The sequence below is a fragment of the Bicyclus anynana genome, chromosome 11 (genome assembly GCF_947172395.1).
Source record: "Bicyclus anynana chromosome 11, ilBicAnyn1.1, whole genome shotgun sequence".
Lineage (NCBI taxonomy): Eukaryota > Metazoa > Arthropoda > Insecta > Lepidoptera > Nymphalidae > Bicyclus > Bicyclus anynana.
Window position 1 is genome coordinate 3,316,909 of NC_069093.1, and position 19,006 is coordinate 3,335,914.

A 19,006-nucleotide genomic window follows, 5' to 3' on the forward strand; every position below is an offset into this window, starting at 1 on the left:
GTTACATTATCACAGTACAACGTTGAAATATTTTAGAGAACATACTACATACTTGTTCAATCAACTTTTCCATAAAAATGCACAATTTTATTCTCTGATAAAATACAATAATTAAAGCATATTGTTTTCTAAATTGGTCTAGGTCTGGTTGGTGGGAGGCTTCGGCAAAGGCGTACCGCCAAGCGATTTAGCGTTCCGGTACGATGTCTTCTAGAAAACGAAAGGATTTTGATCTTTCTCCTAACGAGTTAGCACGCTACCATCTTACATTGCATCATCACTTACCATCAGGTGAGATTGTAGTCAAGGGCTAATTTGTAAAGAATAAAAAAAAAAGAATATTTTGCGTGTGAACCAGAACATTGTTTACAAAACGACGATCCAAAATAAAACTTCGCGGGACAACGCTAGTAGCCTAGACACATGCAACACAGCTATTAGTACTTAGTAGGTATGCAAAACATCAGCATTATTTATAAACAACGACCGCTATCAACTAAAGACTAAACGAACGCATCACTTATCTAAAAAGAAACTGACCTCGTGTGCCCGGTTACTCATCTCGCCCTTCGCAAACGAAACATTCATCGATTGAGACGCCCTTTCTTTCATCACCATGACGATTGTTATAATAAGACGTACCTACCTCGAGTTGCCGAATCCTCTTCTAAATAAAACACCGAAACTAGGTCAAGATTATAAGATCGTACACACAGATAATTAGGTATTCACTACGAACTTTGTGGAGACTAACATACGCGTCCACTAAGCCACAGTTGGTTAGAAATAATAATGCCCATATGTGTTCGGAGGCTAATTTAAAAATAAACCGACGCGGGTGTTCGTTTTCAGTTATATTTGGATTGATTATGTTTTCCTTGTAATTATGTTCTTTACATGTTATCCTGTAAAGGTTGGATTACAATGACAATTTTATAAATTTCTCGGATTTTTGAGTCTTCAAAAATAGGGGAAAAGAAGATGGCTTGCGTCATTTTAAAAGCTTTATGTATGTAAGCTCACTCTACTATTGTAAGCCTTGAAAAGTAACAGGTATTATGGGTCCATAGCTTCAATTGTCTGATTGTTTAGTTGACAGACACTGAGCTTTGTGGCAACCGTTCGCTAGATACCCTTAAAGTTTGAATTTTAACGATGTTTTCGAAGCTATGCTTACTTATTGCTGTATAGAGCCAGCTGGCCTATTCACTAATTTGTGCTTTAATAATCACAAGACGAGAGGCGAAAACTTAAAAAGGGACGATGTCTTTGACCAAAAATTAACTATTAAAATCTTTGTAGTATGTATATATAATTATTTTATTAACATAGTAATGATAGTAAAACAATCGAGCATAATATACAAACTACCACAAAGTAGATGGTCTCACCATAGAAAATGAAAATGTCATCATCATCGTCATCATATCAGCCGATGGACGTCCACTGCAGGACATAGGCCTTTTGTAGGGACTTCCAAACATGACTATGTCGGTGACTTTGGTTCTTCTGCGTATCTCCTCATTTCTGATTCGATCACGCAGAGAGAATGTATTGCAACATAAACAACCTTAAATGTGTTAGTAGAACACAAGCCTTACAATAGTCGATAATAAGTAACCGCGAAGTAATACTGATACTGGTAATAAGCATATTTGTTCCTGTTGTAACCAATAGTAAGTATTATTACTATTAGTTTATGTGGGGCTGTGACTAGTGCTGTGTGGAAGTTTGCACTTAACTGGGACCACGCACAGGATGTCCGCTACACATATTTACGATACATGTATGTATAGATCACGGTTAGTAAGTTGAACCTAAAATATCAGTTGTCTGCGCAGGCAGAGTTATAAAACAAAGTATTAGTCCTCCATGTTGAGTCGAGGAAAAATTAACCTGCAAAAATTCGTTAAAATGGAAAGAGAAATAAGCGTAGCTGAGATAAGCGTATTTTTTTATTGTTATGCTAAACCGGTTTTGTATTCATTTAAGTCGATTCTGAAAGAGCCACATGAAAGAACACTGTAAAACCTTAATCTATAAGATATTCTTACATGCCTTGAATGAATACATCACCGGTTTAGCACCGCCTTCAAAGTGATCAGCAGGTAGAACGTAATATGATGTTATTTTTCGCTTTTTAGTTTAGTTGGTACGTTTTATGTTTTTGAAGTTGGGTGTATTTTTTTTTTCAATAATTGTTTTCAATATTTATGTAAGTTATGTATCCCTCGATTCTTATGTGTAAGGGTCAAAGATTAGATATTGAAAGCACTAGATGATTAATACATTATGTACTTTGTTTAATTTATCACCAAAAACGGCTTAAATAAAACAAAATACAATAAATACGTTATGCCATTGAGTTACAAGTATTCTAGTTCTAAGGGCAAAGTCGAAAGTGACCCATGCTTTCTCGAACGGTTCAAAGGGCTGATGTAATTCGAGTCGAGAGATGAAAAGGAAAGAGCCCATTAAGAGTGGGCGTCTGGTCTACGTGATTGATATTTATGGTGCATTATAATTGTTATTCAATTACGACGCCGGTTTACAGTTGAATGTACTTACGAAGCTTATTTGGACAACGGTTCGTTCATTATGGTTTAGTTTAGTCAATATCGTACAGTCAGGTTGCAACTCAGACCAATTATAGAAGGACCTTCGCACTCATTGTCACGAACAAAATTGTCTGTCATTTTCTGAAGAAAACGAGCTTAGATTTGGTATATATCTTCTACTAAACTAGAAGTGTTTGCCCGTTTTTTACACAATTCAATTACACAAAATAGTAGATTGTTATACAAGGGGCTAAAAAGACCCATTTTATACGAGGTATTTTTAGGGCCCGAGACGTAAGGCGAGGGCCGCCTAAATAGTAACCGAGTTTATAATGGGTTTAGCCCCACGTGTTACACTCTGTTTTTCACTACGATAGCGAGAAAATAAAATAGTTTAGTACAATATTCAATGATTTATTTTAATTGAAAATTAAATGTACAAAGTCTACAATTTTGGATATTAAGGGAGATGCTTTTACCCGGTAACATAATTTCCGACTACTGTGAAGATGAATAATAAGTACATGAGGTAAACGTGGGAGATAATAGTTTAAAAAACTCATTTCGTAAGTGAATCCATTCGTTGTTTTTTCTTCACTTATTAAATTTTTCGCAGGTATCGTAGGTAAGTATTTAAGTAAATGCGTCTCGACTTTGATGGTAATAGATTGAAAATTTCATCCATCTCCAAATTAGGACGCCATTTGTTTTTTAAATTCTCGTTTTTTAATTTTATTTTTTTCACATGAGAAAGAGGCAAAGGTAAAGGATGTCCAATGTCTGCAAATCTCGCTCTATTCGCAATTCAATAAAAATTAAATAAAAAAATAAACGCATTCCACAGACAAGAACGCTGCATTTCATTTCAATTTAAAGTTTTTTATTTATTTTTCAAAACAATCAGTGCCTTACCTATAATGATTCTATTTTCGAATAAAACCTCCTCCGTTTTATAGTAGGCTAGTACTTGGCTAGTACTCGTAACAGACAAGAATTAAAAAACAAAATTACTTTAGCCCTTAGAGGCTAATATGCTTGTTTAGCCCCGCTGTGGAGTGGTAATATGACAGTGTTTTTGAGCAAGAGTAGTGAAAAGGTGTTTTTGCGGAGCTCTTTAACCGACGAACACGATTACAACTATTTAACATCGATTCTATAGAGACAGTTTTTATAATCGCATTATATCGTTGATCATATACTTTGACAGAAAAGTAACGTTTAGCGAGGCAGGTCCTATACAATAATTTGTCTGAGGGTTACAAGTTATTCCAAGAACAAATAATCTGCCTCTCATACTATAAAGAGGTGAAGTTTGTGGTATTTTATGGATCTACTGAACCTATTTCGAAAATTCTTTAACTATTAGAAAGCCACGTTATTTGTGTGCCATAGGCGTATTCTTACGGGTACGGGAACTACGCGGGTGAAACCGCGGGGCGTCCCTACCCTAATTATTACAATTATTTTTTATTATTTGTTATTAATTAGCCTTACCAAGTTTTTGTTTCTGTTAAGAAATTTTTAGTGAAACATGCAGCCTGGAGTTGGGAAGTGGGTGGTTAGATCATGTTAATCTGTCGCTCCCATCTTTGACACCTGATATTGATCGTTCAAGAGTCTGACGTTGTCACCTGAAACCCGCCATCCTGCATTGAAGTAGCGTGGTGGGTCTTAGCTCAAAATCTCATATCTGGCTGGTGGGAGGCTTCGGCCATGGCTAGTTACCACCCTACCGGCAAAGACGTACCGCCAAGCGATTTAGCGTTAATTTTTCGTCCTCCTCCTAAGAAGTTAGCCTGCTTCATTGAATGCGTCACTTATCATCAGGTGTGACTGTAGTCAGCTTGTAAAGAATAACAAAAGGTAGGCTCAGTTTACAAGCAGTTTTGAAACGTCAAGGTTGACTATTTGTAATAACTCTACAACCGGTTCGGAAGGCAGGTTCCATATCATCACTTCGTTAGGGAGGCTTGGCCCTGTAGGCCTATAGTAGGTCGTTAAATAGGCTGACAGCGATAATGATTTATTATAGCCTGAGTACAATTCTGTGGATATAGACTGATGCGTAATTCCTGAGACACTTCAAAGATAAGATAATAATATACATCAATATAAAGGACGTATTATATGACTTATATACATAGTACATACTTAAATTACTGTTTGTGTAGAATGTGCTCTGTACTGTACATAAACATCTATTTAAATAAAAATGAATCCACATATCCAATGGTAACGCCATCACGCGTGAACGGCTAGATTTCGCTATTTTTTTTTATGTGTTTGTTATTGTCAGGAGAAGGTTCTTATGACAGAAAAAAAATTAAATAAAAAATGCGCGGAAAATTAGAAAAAGGGGTAGGGGAAGGGGTAGGGTAGGGATAGGGTAGGGTAGGTGTAGGGGTAGGGGTAAGGGTATTGGTAGTTTACATCGAGTTTCACGCAGACGAATTCGCGGGCGTTCGCTAGTAATAATATAAATACACATTTAGAAATATTGTTAAGTAGGTCATGGTTAAAAGCTGGACTTTCGTAGTATTTAGAAAAGTTGATTATCATAATTTACTTTTAATACAAAATGTATTGGATATAGACACAGAAAATATTGGACTTATTTTAAGCAGTATTTTAAGTAGTTAGATATTTTAATCTATCTCAATCTATTTATGATTCAGATAGATTAGAATATAGATTTTTCTTGAAATCTATAAGAAATTCTGGCAGGAATTCCTTTCACGCGGAAAATTCGCGGGCTACAACTAGTGTAGTAAATTTTCCATTTTCTATTAAAGAAAAATGGTCTGCTAGTATAAGAATACATGACGCGCATGCATATGTGTGTCCTTGCACCCACACAATCGTCGCGACATTAACCTTGGAGTAGCGCGACCGACATTTATCCATACCTATTGAGTAAGGCTTCACTATACAATTGCTTACTGTCTTACAACTTCACTGTCTACTGAGAACTCAGATCAATTACCTTCTATTAGACTTGTATTGCACTCAAATTCACAAACATAACGTCTGTCGTTTTTTGAGGGGAATGAGGTAAACACCGAAAATATTTAACACTAATATTCACACTCGCATGTAATTTTAACACAATGAAACATCGATTGTATAGAACATCAGTACAGGAAATCTAGAAAAAATCGTATTAGATTTGTAAAAGAATTACATGACTCGAGATTTTTTAATCATCGGCAGGGAGCAACCCAACAAGGTTGTTTTCCTTGAATTTTTTTGATAGTTTGTTTAGTTATACTACAGCCTTTCTTGATGAGTACTGTTTACCAACAAAAAAAATTGAAATGAAGGTAGAATATGCATGTCATTTCATAACTTACTTGTATTTATTTTAAATTATGTATTTATAAAATGTTATATAAAATATATTACCCATATATAATTGTTCTAAGCTTATTAATGAAATTTATTTTCGTTAATATAAGAACAAATTTATTATAATTATTATAAGGTGTGGAATGATGAATCCTGCTATTTTGGGCACATAGACCAATTGCTGAGATCATAAAAATTGCTCTTGTTCTTGACTGGAAAATATTGGAACTAATTTGACTTTGTTTTAAAACATCCAAATACAAAAAGAAGATATATCAATATACATAAATAAAATTGATGTGTCTGTCTGTGAATGATTTTATAAATAACCAAGTTTATTCAAATGCATAAAGCTATTTACGTGATACTAGAACATAATGAAGCATTTATAAAATTATTGTCTGTCTGTCTGTCTGTAATTTCTGGACTTTGGGAACAAAGGCTTCTTTTTATTCTGAAAAATACATGGTTCCCATGGGATATGTTAAAAAACGAATTTCAAAGTGGAAAATAAAATGATTACCTGAAGAACTTCTTTCCTATTTCCCTTCAATCTATCCAGGCTTTCTTCTGAGGAGTAATCAGATGTCTTGACAAGTTTCTCTGATTGCCGGGTAGTCGGGCGGATGCGGACTGGTGGATTCTCCTCTATCACTTGTATGAACTCTGTGGTCTTTGACTTTTCAATTTGTCTGTAAACAAATTATTGAATGAATATTTTTACAAGGATAATCTATTTTCTTCTAGGTCCAGGTGTTCCAGTTATTAGGATTTTCATTTTATTTTAGGAGTAATAAGGATTTTTATTTTATTTCATTCAAAATTTTTGTAGTACAAAACAAAAATAAAAACAAAGAGAAACTTAACTAAGGCTAAACTTATTGGGTAAAGCCACAATTTTTTTTCAAACACATCCCAGCATTAATTTCATAGCCTCAATAGCTCAAACAACATCACCGAGGGTGGTGGTTCGAGCCACGTTGGTCTATTGCCGTACCCACTCCTAGCACAGTCTTTCCCAACTAGTTGGAAGGGAATGAGAATATTGATCATATTTAAAAGATATGGCAAATATTCTTTTAAAAAAAATGTCAGACAGTTGGTGGTTTTGGTACAACCCCATTGCCATAGAGAGTATGTACAGCCAATGGTCCTTAGCCCAATCTCTTCTCGCTTGTATAGGTGAGCCATCTTCATCAGACTATGGGAGCTAGGTGAATGCAACTAATAGAATGGTAGTGTACACACTGGTACACTAAAATATCTCTTGCATAAATGACTCAGTAAATCTTGAGAAAAGACTGGCTCCTATGGCCAAAATTCAGTCAGAGAGACTTTATTTATCTATACTTATATTATAAAGAGGTAAAGTATGTGGTATCATAAGGGCCTGGATCTAACTAAACCAATTTTGAAAATTCTTTTAAGTACCACTGGGAAGCCACGTTATTTGCGAGTGTCATAGGTGTCAGGTGTGGAACGGGAACTATGCAGATGAAACCACGGGGCGTCGGCTAGTTGGAGATACATCACTAAGCTATATATTGATAAAGGTGTGCATAAGGTTGTTAACTAGGGTAGGTACCATACTTAATAACTGTACAAAACAGGAAATTCCTGCTGCAATGCAAATGCATAATGGGTCTCCAGAGTAGGCAATTTATTTTTGCATCTATGAAGTGCACGTCACTGCATACTGAGTAGAGATCTAGTGACCATTAACCTGCCTGCTTTCAAAATCATTTATGTCCAAAACTTTAGTGAGTGTAAGGGCTTTAACCTTCCCTAAGATGGTCTATTACACTCGCCAAAGGTTAACTATGCTTAATACTTATAACTTCTTTGAAAATGGTACCATCTTAAACTGCATCATCTGAGTGTAATGAGTCAGGTAAAATTGCACATTTAAAAACAACTCTCTCTAGAGTCTATTATCTATTATAAAACTGTATATTATTATAAAACAAAATACTATTTTACATCTGTTTGTATGATTTTTGCAGAATAAGTTGCAGGCGTTTGCCAGATTAACATGAAAAATATATTCAACTTTTAGTAACTTAAAGTATATTTCTATGAGTTAAACAGAACCATTGCCTTCAACATCATTTTTTATTCCATTACTAAGGCAGGTGAGATTGTAGTCAAGGGCTAACTTGTAAACAATAAAAAAAAAAAAAAAAATTCTAATCAAGTATTAACCCAAATAAGTAGAATACAATGTTGACAGCATGTTTATGTTAGTTTTTATGCTCTAAGGTCATTTACGGCTGAGTAAGGTAGCCATGGGATGGGTGATGTCACAACGTGACCTTCTGTTTATGACATCAGTGTAAAAAAATTTGGTTTCATGGTAAAAATGTTTAAAACAAACAAAACCATGGTTTGAAGGTTTGAGTAAGAATGTTTGTTTAAATGACTGATTATTCAAAATGTTTATATTTGTAATTTTTACAGATTTAACTAATCTAACCTAGTTTTAACAGTGCTTAGGATAAGTGTTATTATAAAAAAAGTTTTCACACAGAAAAAGAACTCTGGTCAGTAAGTAAGACTCGATCTATTGCTGGAATTTTGGATTTCTAGTAAAAATCCAAAATTCCAGCACTTAGATTCCAGATTTGTATTCTAAATCTGTCTTAAGGATGCAATTTATCTCTGTACAAATTTACACTAAGAGTCAGACAGAAAACCCTAGACACTCTGCAACCAGAGCATCTTCAGTTGACTCTACTATCTTCAAATGCAAAGTCATTTTATATGTACATGAGAAAACCTGTGATAATTCAGTAGTTATATATGATAGAAATATAAAATATATCCTATAGAACTTCCTGATGACAGCATTCTATTGGTAAAAGATATTTTAAAATCGGACCAGTAGTTCCAAAGATTACCCCTTATAAAGAATTGTTACTAACTTTACCTCTTTATAATATTAGTATAGAAGTATAGATGATGAAAAGTTTCTACAAATAAATATTTTAGATTTGTTTGCTAGTTTCACTTTCTTACCTAAATCAAAAAAGCTATTCTAAACAATCGTTTTACTAGTGAAAAGTTACTTTATCAGTGAGTATCATGTAGAATATGTTAACCCAATATTCCATGGGGAACAGGAATTATGTGCGTAATAAAAATACCATGGGTTCCATAAGAAATCAACAGTAAAGAAATATTTTTTTTACTTTACTATTTTCTGTTAAAAACTGATAAAACTTGTGCAGTGTTTTTCACAGTCTGAATGTTCTTATTACATATATTACTCCAACAATAGAGCATTTTAAAGAAGGTTTATAGAGTATTCAAAGTAGGTTTGATTTGACAACAAATGTCAGAATATCAGACATTGCTGTATTAATTTGTTTGAATGTCTACATTTTGTACCAAGATAGACACGTCAAACTTCTAACACCCCTCTTTTTGCTTGGGGGGTTAATTTTTTATAGTAGGTAGATTAGTTACGGGGGGTTAGTATGTAAACAACACAGAACGAAGTTTACAGCATGTCTAGGGATAAGGGCAGTGGAAAAAATATTGAATATGGTTTGTCATCATCATTAGCAATCAATTTTCAGCTCAATGTTGAGCATGAGTCTCCTCGCAGAATGAGAGGGGTTATGCCAATAATCCACCACACTAGCCCAATATGGATTACCAGACTTCACACACAAACAGAATTAAGAAAACTCTCAGGTATGCAGGTTTGCTCACAATGTTGTTCCTTTACCAATATAGACAATATGTGGGGGCAACTGGACAAATTATTGCAAGGATCAAGAATTATGGAAAAGCTTGAAGGAGGCTTTTGTTCTAAGGGACAATCAGACAAACTCTGAATAAAGGCTTTTTGGTTTATTATTTGAGACACGTGATAATTAATTTCAACTTACAACTGAAAAGTTGGAACAAGCTCCAGGCCAGATTAGAACCTACGCCCTCTGAATCGAAGGTAGAGGTCATATCCACTGGGCTCTGAATATGGATGGTTTCCATATTTTAACTGGACAATAAAGATTGTGTTGATGGTCTTATGTTTCTCAATAAATATGTATAATTTTAAAGTTATACAACTTGAAATGATTTGAAAAAAATTATAAGCCTCACGATCAATAATCGTAGCCGGCAATGCTATTCTAATAATAATAAAGAGCGGACCATTGTAGTGTAGAGCTTGTTTACAAAATAACCGAAGTAATACTAACTTGACAGGTGTACTTTTTCTTATTGGTGTTTTTCGCCCAGATTTGTGATGAGTGTGCTCCTCACCCTCTGTGCAATTCTCACGGTCGCAGCTGGAGCGCAGGAAGGGAGTTTTCGACCTGGACCTTGACCTCAATCCACTGACCGTTGGATTCTCCATAATTAAAACAATTTACACCACCGAAAACTTAACAAATAATGTCAAAATTTAAATGCGCATTTTCAAGTACTCGCACTATCAATATTTAAATCACTTTCACAGGTCCAAACGTAAGTGATAAACGCAATAAAACACACACATTATTGCACAAGAGATCTATTTCTGTGGGTTCGAGCTATGCCGCCAAAATTTAACGGTACGTGTTTGATAAATTAATAACCTATTTAACTATCTTAAACACGATAAGATTATTTAAATGGTAGAGTTAAGACATAAAATAACCGAAGTACAGCATTTGTACGTGCAGAAAACTTAATCAATAGAATTTGTAAATTTCGTAACGTCCCACTCTACTCTTCGCTAAACATAAACTATGATGACGTCACTACTCAACTCACCGCTCAAAGACGTCACTACCTTTTTTTATTAATTATCTCTGGCTTTAGAGCTCTGAGTTATAGTTTTTTGGACTAACAAAATGACAAAAAGTAATTTGTAGCATAATTTAAATTCTCATAAACAATAACATTACAATAAACTCAAATGCGCCAAAAAGAACCCATGTGATAACTTTGTAAAAACCAAGGAGTCTATTATTACAACATCTGTTTAATGTATATTGCTTTATATTTTTCATGTGCAATAAAAAATTTATATTCTATCTATCTATAAAAAAGATAAAATCCATTTAGTCGGCTTGATTTTTTTTAGTTTCGGCCAATTAATTAACCAACCATAATTCAATCTATACTAATATTATAAATGCGAAAGTAAGTCTTTGACTATTTAGACTATGGACCTGTTTCGTACCCGTACAAAAAAGTTAGTCGTTTTTTGAGGGGGACGAGGTAAACTCACACATCGAAAATATTTAACACCATTGAATATATTCTGTGTCCATACACTACACACAACTATAGATTTGACTCACAATACACACACACGCGTAATTTTTACACAGGCTAACAAACATATCGCTTCGACTATCTACAGAATATATACATAGAATGTTCGATTACTTGATCAATTTTTGGTGTTCCGTCAAAAGAATCAATTCTTTTTGGAAATTGTTTTTATGAAAAATTTGATAAAATTAAGGTAGGAATACTTACAAATGAAACGTTACTCCATCTTTCACTAAACTACAAGTTTTTGATCGTTTTTATGCCATTCAACTACACAAAACGGCATTTTTAGGGAGCTCTTTACACGACGAAAACGATTACAACAATGAAACATCGATTCTATAGCAACAGTTTTTCTAAACGCGTTAGATCATTGATTTTTGACCTTTGCCAGAGGGGTAACGGTTAGCAAGGCAGGTCCTGTTAATAATGGTCGAAGTCAAAATAGTACAAAGAGAATCCGCCTTATATACATAGGAATCCGCGTCAATCCGCGCCCATAAAATCCGACTATTGTCTATGTATGCCTAACAGGAAAGAGTCGCGGCGGCAAGTGGCGGCAAGATTTGACATTTCCTTTCCTGTCAGACTCAGAGATTGTTTTCTTGAGTTGACTTGAGTTGTTGTTTATTTATTTCTATTTGTTAGGATAAAAGTTATTATAATTATTAATTAAACTGGCTAAATTTTAAACTAATTGGAAATAGTAAAGTTAATATTTCTGGTTAATTTCTATAATGTTTCATGCAAGTCAAATCTTTTCCGAAATTAAAAATATTGGTTTGGTAAAGGAAAAACGCGAAGAACTAATCCAGTTTTGTAATGCGAACATAAAACAGGTGAGTCACTATTTGTTTGTTACCGGGTGGCATTTGGCAAATATAAGTTATTATCGGTTGAGTTTACTTCTACGACGACAAGTGATTTATTCGCTACTGACAAAGTTTCATGTTGTGGACAACTTGTAAACATTCGCCGGCGAAGACGAAGGCGTGATTTTAAGGCAAGGCAAGGCTGAATATACTCAGCACTAAAACCCTGTCAGCCCTACGTTACTCCTCCTCCTCCTGATGGTGCCTCCACGGAGACGCCAAATCTCTTGGCTTTTTAGGAAGATTTGGGCGACTGTGTTTGCCACTGCTGTGGTCCCACTGAGGAGTGAACAGCAAATAAAAATTAAAAAAAAATCGGTTTCAAACAAAGTTTCTAAAAAGACATTTCATAATAACAATGGGTTTGAAGTATCATATTATGAGATAAAGGCTTAATTTATTAAAGAAAAATTTAATTTGTTACATAGCAGTGTCCAGTCATATATTATGTCAAGTCTAGTATTTGTACTTCCAGAAGAGAGTTCTGTTGAGGCCAGTAGGCATAGTATGCATCATTGACATCTTCTGAAGAGAACAATATATAATTGAAAATTTGTTTTTTAAAAATGAAATGCAATGAAAGAAACAGCCTCATTTTTGAACCCAAAACTATTTGTCAATATTTGTGTTTTGGTATATCTGGTATTAAAATATTTTTTTATTATTTTTTTATATTCTTTACAAGTTAGCCCTTGACTACAAGCTCACCTGATGGTAAGTAATGACGCATCTAATTGTAACTATTCCAGTTAACACTAGTAAGTAATAAATTAAATGCAATGTACATATATTCTTTTCACAGATTTTACAACATCTATCACAAAGAATATTGAAGAGCGACGGTGGTTTGATATTGGAATATGTTTTCTGTGGATTACCAGACAATGTCAAAATTAAGGTAATACTCCAGAACAGTCAGAACTAAAGTCAGATAGGTTAACCATATCGCTACACGCCCACCCCGCCGCGCGCACCATCGGGAGTGTTACGAACGAAGTTGCCAAGCTATAGAAATTAACATTCTGATCTAAATTCACTTTAAAAAAAAATTCAATTGTGTTTGTTAGATTGTCAAAAAGCAGACTGTGTGGCATTAACATAATTAATTGATAAAGTACTGTTTTTTTGTTTTTAATTTTTCTTTTCTGACTGTCCATGTTATACAGATCACTTTTTGCCATGATTTTGTAGAGACTTAATAGGTAGGTTACGTTTCTACAAAATCATGGCAAAAAGTGATCTGAATAGTATAAAATTACAATTGGGCACATTTTCTAGTATTAACATTAAATAGTTCTGAGATATTAGTTTTAAGTTATTATGTAGTTATGTGTTGTGTTGTCTCTGTGGTGCAGTGGTTTGCACAGTGGACTTACAAGACTGAGGTCCTGGGTTCGATCCCCGGCTGGGTTGATTGAGGTTTAATTGGTCCAGGTCTGGCTGGTTGGGGGCATCGTCCGTGGCTAGTTACCACCCTACCGACAAAGACATACCACCAGTGATTTAGCATTCCGGTTTGATGTCTTGTAGAAACCGAAAGGGATGTGGATTTCATCTCTTAACAACTTAGCCCGCTTCCATCTTAGATTGCATCACTTTCCTTCAGGTGAGATTGTAGTCAAGGGCTAACTTGTAGAGAACCAAAAAAAAAAATTCATTCTAATATGTTATTCCTGTCATATTACAGGCAGTGGACACAGTACTACAAAAGATAAGATGTGAACCAATGTCTCTCACTCACTGTGGGGATGTGATCAGCAGAGTATGCTTGCAGCTGCCTAGGATGCCAGTGCAAGACCTGGTGCGATGGAGCAGTGACTGCGTCCAGTCGGTGGTGGATGACAGTGATGTTAATATGATGTAAGGTATATTTGTACTTTGAAACATCAATTCTAAAATATACAGGGTGCTAGGGAGTATTCTATCCTACTAATATTATAAACGCGAAAGTTTGTACGGATGTTTGTTTGGATGTTTGTTACTCTTTAACGCCGCAACTGCTTAACTGATTTGGCTAAAATTTGAAATGGGAATAGATTTTACATACAGGCTACTTGTAATCCTGAAAAAATCCATGGTTCTAGAGGCATTTGCCATAAACTAAATTTCACATGTTCTAAAATGAATATTTTTGGGGTAAATAATATTCCTTTTGTAAATGTAGGTATCTTAAAATGTGTCCCTTATACGCATCCTTATAATTATGACGTAGCCAAGTTTTACGTATTTTAAAATGCAAGGATAGATAAGTTATTGGAAATACTCCCCAGCACCCTGTATATATTTCAAGTAGGCTGAGTTTACAAATACTTCAAATAGTTTATTTATATGAGTTGACTACTGACTCTACTGCTGGTTATAAAGCGAGCCAGTAACTTTACAGTTGCTGTTTTTAAGAATTAAAAATTTTCTATAATAATATTATAAAGAGGTAAGTTTGTGGTATTATAGGGGGTAATCCCTGGATCTACTGAACCAATTTTGAAAATTCCTTTACCACTAGAAAGCCACGTCATTTGTGAGTGTCATCTATACTAATATTATAAAGCTGAAGAGTTTGTTTGTTTGATTGAACGCACTAATCTCAGGAACTATTGGTCCGATTTGAAAAATTCTTTCAGTGTTAGATAGCCCATTTATCGAGGAAGGCTATAGGCTATATATTATCCCCGTATTTCTACGGGAACAGAAACCACGCGGGTGAAACCGCGCGGCGTCAGCTAGTAGACTATATTTTATTCCCCTATTCTTACAAAAACGGGAACTACGACTAGTATAGTTTCATTTCTACCATTTATAATTTCATTTTTACTTCACAAAAAAATTAAAATATGTCAAAGTTTATTTATGTTTATGCTTATAATATCTATGTTTATATTTATTTGTGACTATTCAGAATCTTCATTTTCAATTATCTGGATACCTTCTTACAATAAGGAATTGAAAAAGTCAATAAAGTATTATTTTTCAGTTGGAAAGACATTCTACCGGAATGCCTGTACATAGTATCATCCCAGGACAACATCAAACATTGCGGCACTGATATGTCCGGGGAGCAGTTCAAAGTGCAATGTGTGAACACTTTGTGCCAGTGCCTCTGGTCGGAACGTCAGCTTGTACAACTTGCTACTATGTTCAAGTGAGTATTTATTTATTTATTTATGTACGTACACTTACAATATACATATAGAGACATACACAAATAATATATAACTAGCTCACATTGACTTATACGTACATCTATGTAACTACCCACATTGTTCACGACAACATCAAGCATCGCAGCACAGACATGTCTGAGCATTAACAACCGTGCTAACCTGTGATAATTAGTAGTTGGCTCATATCAAATTTAATATAAATAATATTAATTTTGAGACGAATATCTTAGCATTCCATGCCGGGTGCCGGGTCCATCTGGTGGTCCATGGTAGAGAGAATAACTCCGAGCAGAGTCCTGAACTTGTGACTACTGAATTTTTTTTTTTTTTTTTTGTGTTCAGTTACATCTATCAGTGATCAGTCGCTTGACTATAAACTGAATTTTTCATAGCAGATCATGTTTCTAGTTAAAGGTCACTCCATTAAGTGACTCTTCGTGTTATGGTCCTTTTTTCGGGTATTACTGTCCACCACATAATTCATCCACAGTGGATCGCTTTAGCCTTTTGGTCTTACCAGGCGTGATAAGCAATTTGGCAAGACTATTTGTGTGTTCTTGTAGTCTGCTTTTGTGTTTTATGGCGTACTTTCTTATTTCTTCCTTGACAGTCGGCATTTCAAGATACTCATGCATGTCTGCTGTTTTGGTGAACCAGGGGGCGTTTAGTATTGTGCGGAATACTAGGTTCTGGTATCTCTGGAGTATCTCAATATTGGAGTGACTGGCTGTGCCCCACAGCTCCAAGCCATACGTCCAGATTGGCTTTAGAACACTTTTGTACACGAGTAACTTGTTGTTGAGTGACAGTCTGGAGTGGCGGCCGAGTAACCACATTAAGGATGTAGTGCGAATACGGAGCTCCTCTCTCTTCTTTTTTATGTGAGCCTGCCAGGTTTGCCTTCTATCTAGATGAAAACCTAGATATTTAGCTTCGTTGCTCTGTGGTAGAGTCTCTTTACCAAGTTTTATCTCTGGGCAGTTTTCGGGTCTAAGTGTAAAAGTGACGTGAGTAGATTTGGATGCACTGGCTTTGACTCTCCAAATTCGCATCCACTGGTCTATGTCATTTAGGTGGTTCTGAAGTTTTTGTGATGCCACTTTGGGATTTGTGTTACTACTTAGCGCCGCAGTGTCATCAGCGAACGTTGCTGTGAGGATACCTGGCGTATCAGGCAAGTCAGCAGTATACAGGGTATAGAGCACTGGTCCCAACACTGATCCTTGCGGGACACCTGCTTTGATTTCGTAAAACTTAGAGCTGTCTTCGCCCTCCACGACTTGAAATATTCTGTCTTCCAAGTAAGATTTAAGCAGAGTGTAAATGTTGTGTGGGAAGTCCTTTTTTATTTTATATAGTAGGCCTTTATGCCACACTCTGTCAAAAGCTTGTTGAACGTCTAAAAAGGCCGCCGAGCAATATTCTTTCTTTTCGAGAGACTGTCTTATTTTATTGACCACTCTATGTACTTGCTCGACAGTCGAGTGACCTTCCCTAAATCCAAATTGGTGGTCTGGTATGAGAGCTTCTTTTGATATGTGCGTTTTTAATCGTTGCAGAAGTAACTTTTCGAACAGCTTCGACAACAAAGGTAGGAGACTGATAGGTCTGTATGATGATACCAAGAAGTGATCTTTTCCAGGTTTTGGAATCATGATTATTTGTGATATTTTCCATATCTGTGGATAGTACGACAATCTTAGTATACCATTAAAGAGAGTTGTAAGAAAGACAATAGCTTTTTTTGGGAGATTTTTAAGGACTTCTGCGGTTATTAAGTCGAAGCCTGGTGCTTTTCTATTTTCGAGATGTTTTATGGCTCTCAAAACTTCGGCCGTAGTAAAACTTTTGACAGGAGGACTTAGTTGGAGGTCGCTACATAAGTAATTATCAATCTCCGTTTCATTGTTGTAAGTTTCGTCACTATCGTTTGGCGTAAATATTTTTTCCAAGTATTTGGCGAACACCTCCGCTTTGTGCAAGTCTGTTTTTGCCCAGATATTTCCATCTACTTTTAGGGGATGTGATTGAGTCTGCGCACATGTACTCGACTTTGTAGCCTTCCATAGTGAGTACTCTTTATTACCCGTCGGTGACATATACTCTAGCTTGTTCTGAAGTGTTTCATTTTCAATGTCTTTAAGATAAGTTTTTAAGTCGAATATTGCTTTATGAAGTCTAGTTCTATCTTCTGGTCTTCTCTGAGTTTGCCATTTTCTTCTTAGACGCATTTTTTCGAGTACTTTATTCTTTATTGTCATTGGTACATTTTGGAGTGCTGTTTTCTTAGTTATTAGCTCTGGAGTACTCAGCCAGCATGCCTTCTGCACTAATTTTGTGAAGTTAATTGTTGCCATTTCAATCTCATCCTCTGTCTTTAGGCGTATGTTTAGGTAAAGGTGATCATTAACATATTCACTAAAAGCAGACCAGTCAGTTTTTTTATTGAAGAGATGTTGTTTAGGAGTTCTTTCAATTATTGTCGTACTGACAGTAGCAATAATAGGTGAGTGGTCATCTGATGTGTCATAGCAGCTTTCTACATTCAAGAAGTGTTCTGTAAATCCTTTGTAGATGAAGAAATCTAGAAGATCTGGTTTTCTATTGGGATCTGCAGGAAAGTAGGTGGGTTCTCCTGTGCTAAGTGCTTTAGCATTGTTTCTGTCCATTGATTTCTTTAGTTCTCTACCCCTTGTCAGAGTGAGCCTGGAAGCCCAGCATTGGTTTTTTGCGTTCCAATCCCCTCCCGCTATGAATCTTGGGCCCAAGGATTTAATGTAGGTTGTGAAATTTGTTTCGAGTATCTTATGCTTTGGGGGACAGTACACAGCACTTATATTAAAAGTACCAACTTTGTCATGTACACATATAGTAGTCGCTTGTAAGTAGTCCATTTGAAATGACGGTGCAACATTGTGCTTGATGTTCTTTTTGACGAGAATAGCAGTTCCTCCGTGGCTTGTGCCGTCAGGATGGTTTGTTGTGTACACGCAGAAGTTTTGTAGCGAAAAGTTTGTATTTTCTGTGAGATGTGTTTCACTTATGAGCATGACATCAATTTTATTTATATTTATTATCGTTGATAATTCTAGTTTGCGCCCTAAAAGGCCATTTATGTTCCATGCTGCTATTCGGAGAGCCATTAATTGGCTAGTTTGTTAATGACTGTGGTTAACAAGCCCATAAGAGTGCTCATTTGTTGGATGAGTATATCTAGCTTTTCAGCTTGTTTTGTGAGTAGATGTTCTAGTTTGTCTAGATTAGTGACATCTTTGTTGGCAGTAGCTTGTGCATATGTTCTTGTTATACCTTTTGGTTGTGTTCTATGATTTTTGTTATTGTAAGTATTGTCTGTATCACGGTTAGTGTATTTTTGGCTTCCTATATCTAGTTCTTCCTTGGTATTTTCTGTTCCTGGATGTGATTCCTTAGGTGTGTATGTTTTATTGTAAATCTTGCTAGTCTTATTCTTATTGAATTTACGGTTTTGAATTTCCAGATAGACGTTACAGCCTTTGTAGTTAGCTGGATGATCACCGAGACAGAGAGCACATTTGGCAGGGGTATTACGATCCTTTTTACTGCATTCAGTGGTCTTATGTGCACCAGCGCACTTGACGCACCTGTACGGCCTCATGCAGTTGTTTTGGGTGTGACCATATTGTTGACAACGTTTACATTGAGGTATAACCTTTTTGCGTTTAGGGTCTTCTATTAATACAATCGTGTTGTAGATTTGCTTGATTTCCTTGGCAGCTTTATTGTTTGGTCCAGGCTCCAAGTTGACAAAAAATGTAGAAAG

General features: G+C 35.5%; 2 protein-coding genes across 2 annotated transcripts in view; one reads left to right on the plus strand and one right to left on the minus strand.

The window, feature by feature from the left end:
* LOC112049895 (klaroid protein) overlaps nt 1-10,619 on the minus strand; it is a 42,969-nt gene extending 32,350 nt beyond the window's left edge. Inside the window, exons 1-2 of the mRNA XM_024087955.2 lie at nt 10,109-10,619; nt 6,427-6,595 (exon numbers count right to left, since the gene is read on the minus strand). Coding sequence (XP_023943723.2) covers nt 6,427-6,595; nt 10,109-10,266 — 327 coding nt within the window. The 5' untranslated portion in view covers nt 10,267-10,619. The remainder of the gene's footprint in view (nt 1-6,426; nt 6,596-10,108) is intronic.
* Nucleotides 10,620-11,846: 1,227 nt separating this feature from the next.
* Nucleotides 11,847-19,006, plus strand: part of LOC112049896 (Fanconi anemia group I protein) — a 29,840-nt gene continuing 22,680 nt past the window's right edge. Inside the window, exons 1-4 of the mRNA XM_052884280.1 lie at nt 11,847-12,010; nt 12,846-12,941; nt 13,731-13,903; nt 15,015-15,182. Coding sequence (XP_052740240.1) covers nt 11,909-12,010; nt 12,846-12,941; nt 13,731-13,903; nt 15,015-15,182 — 539 coding nt within the window. The 5' untranslated portion in view covers nt 11,847-11,908. The remainder of the gene's footprint in view (nt 12,011-12,845; nt 12,942-13,730; nt 13,904-15,014; nt 15,183-19,006) is intronic.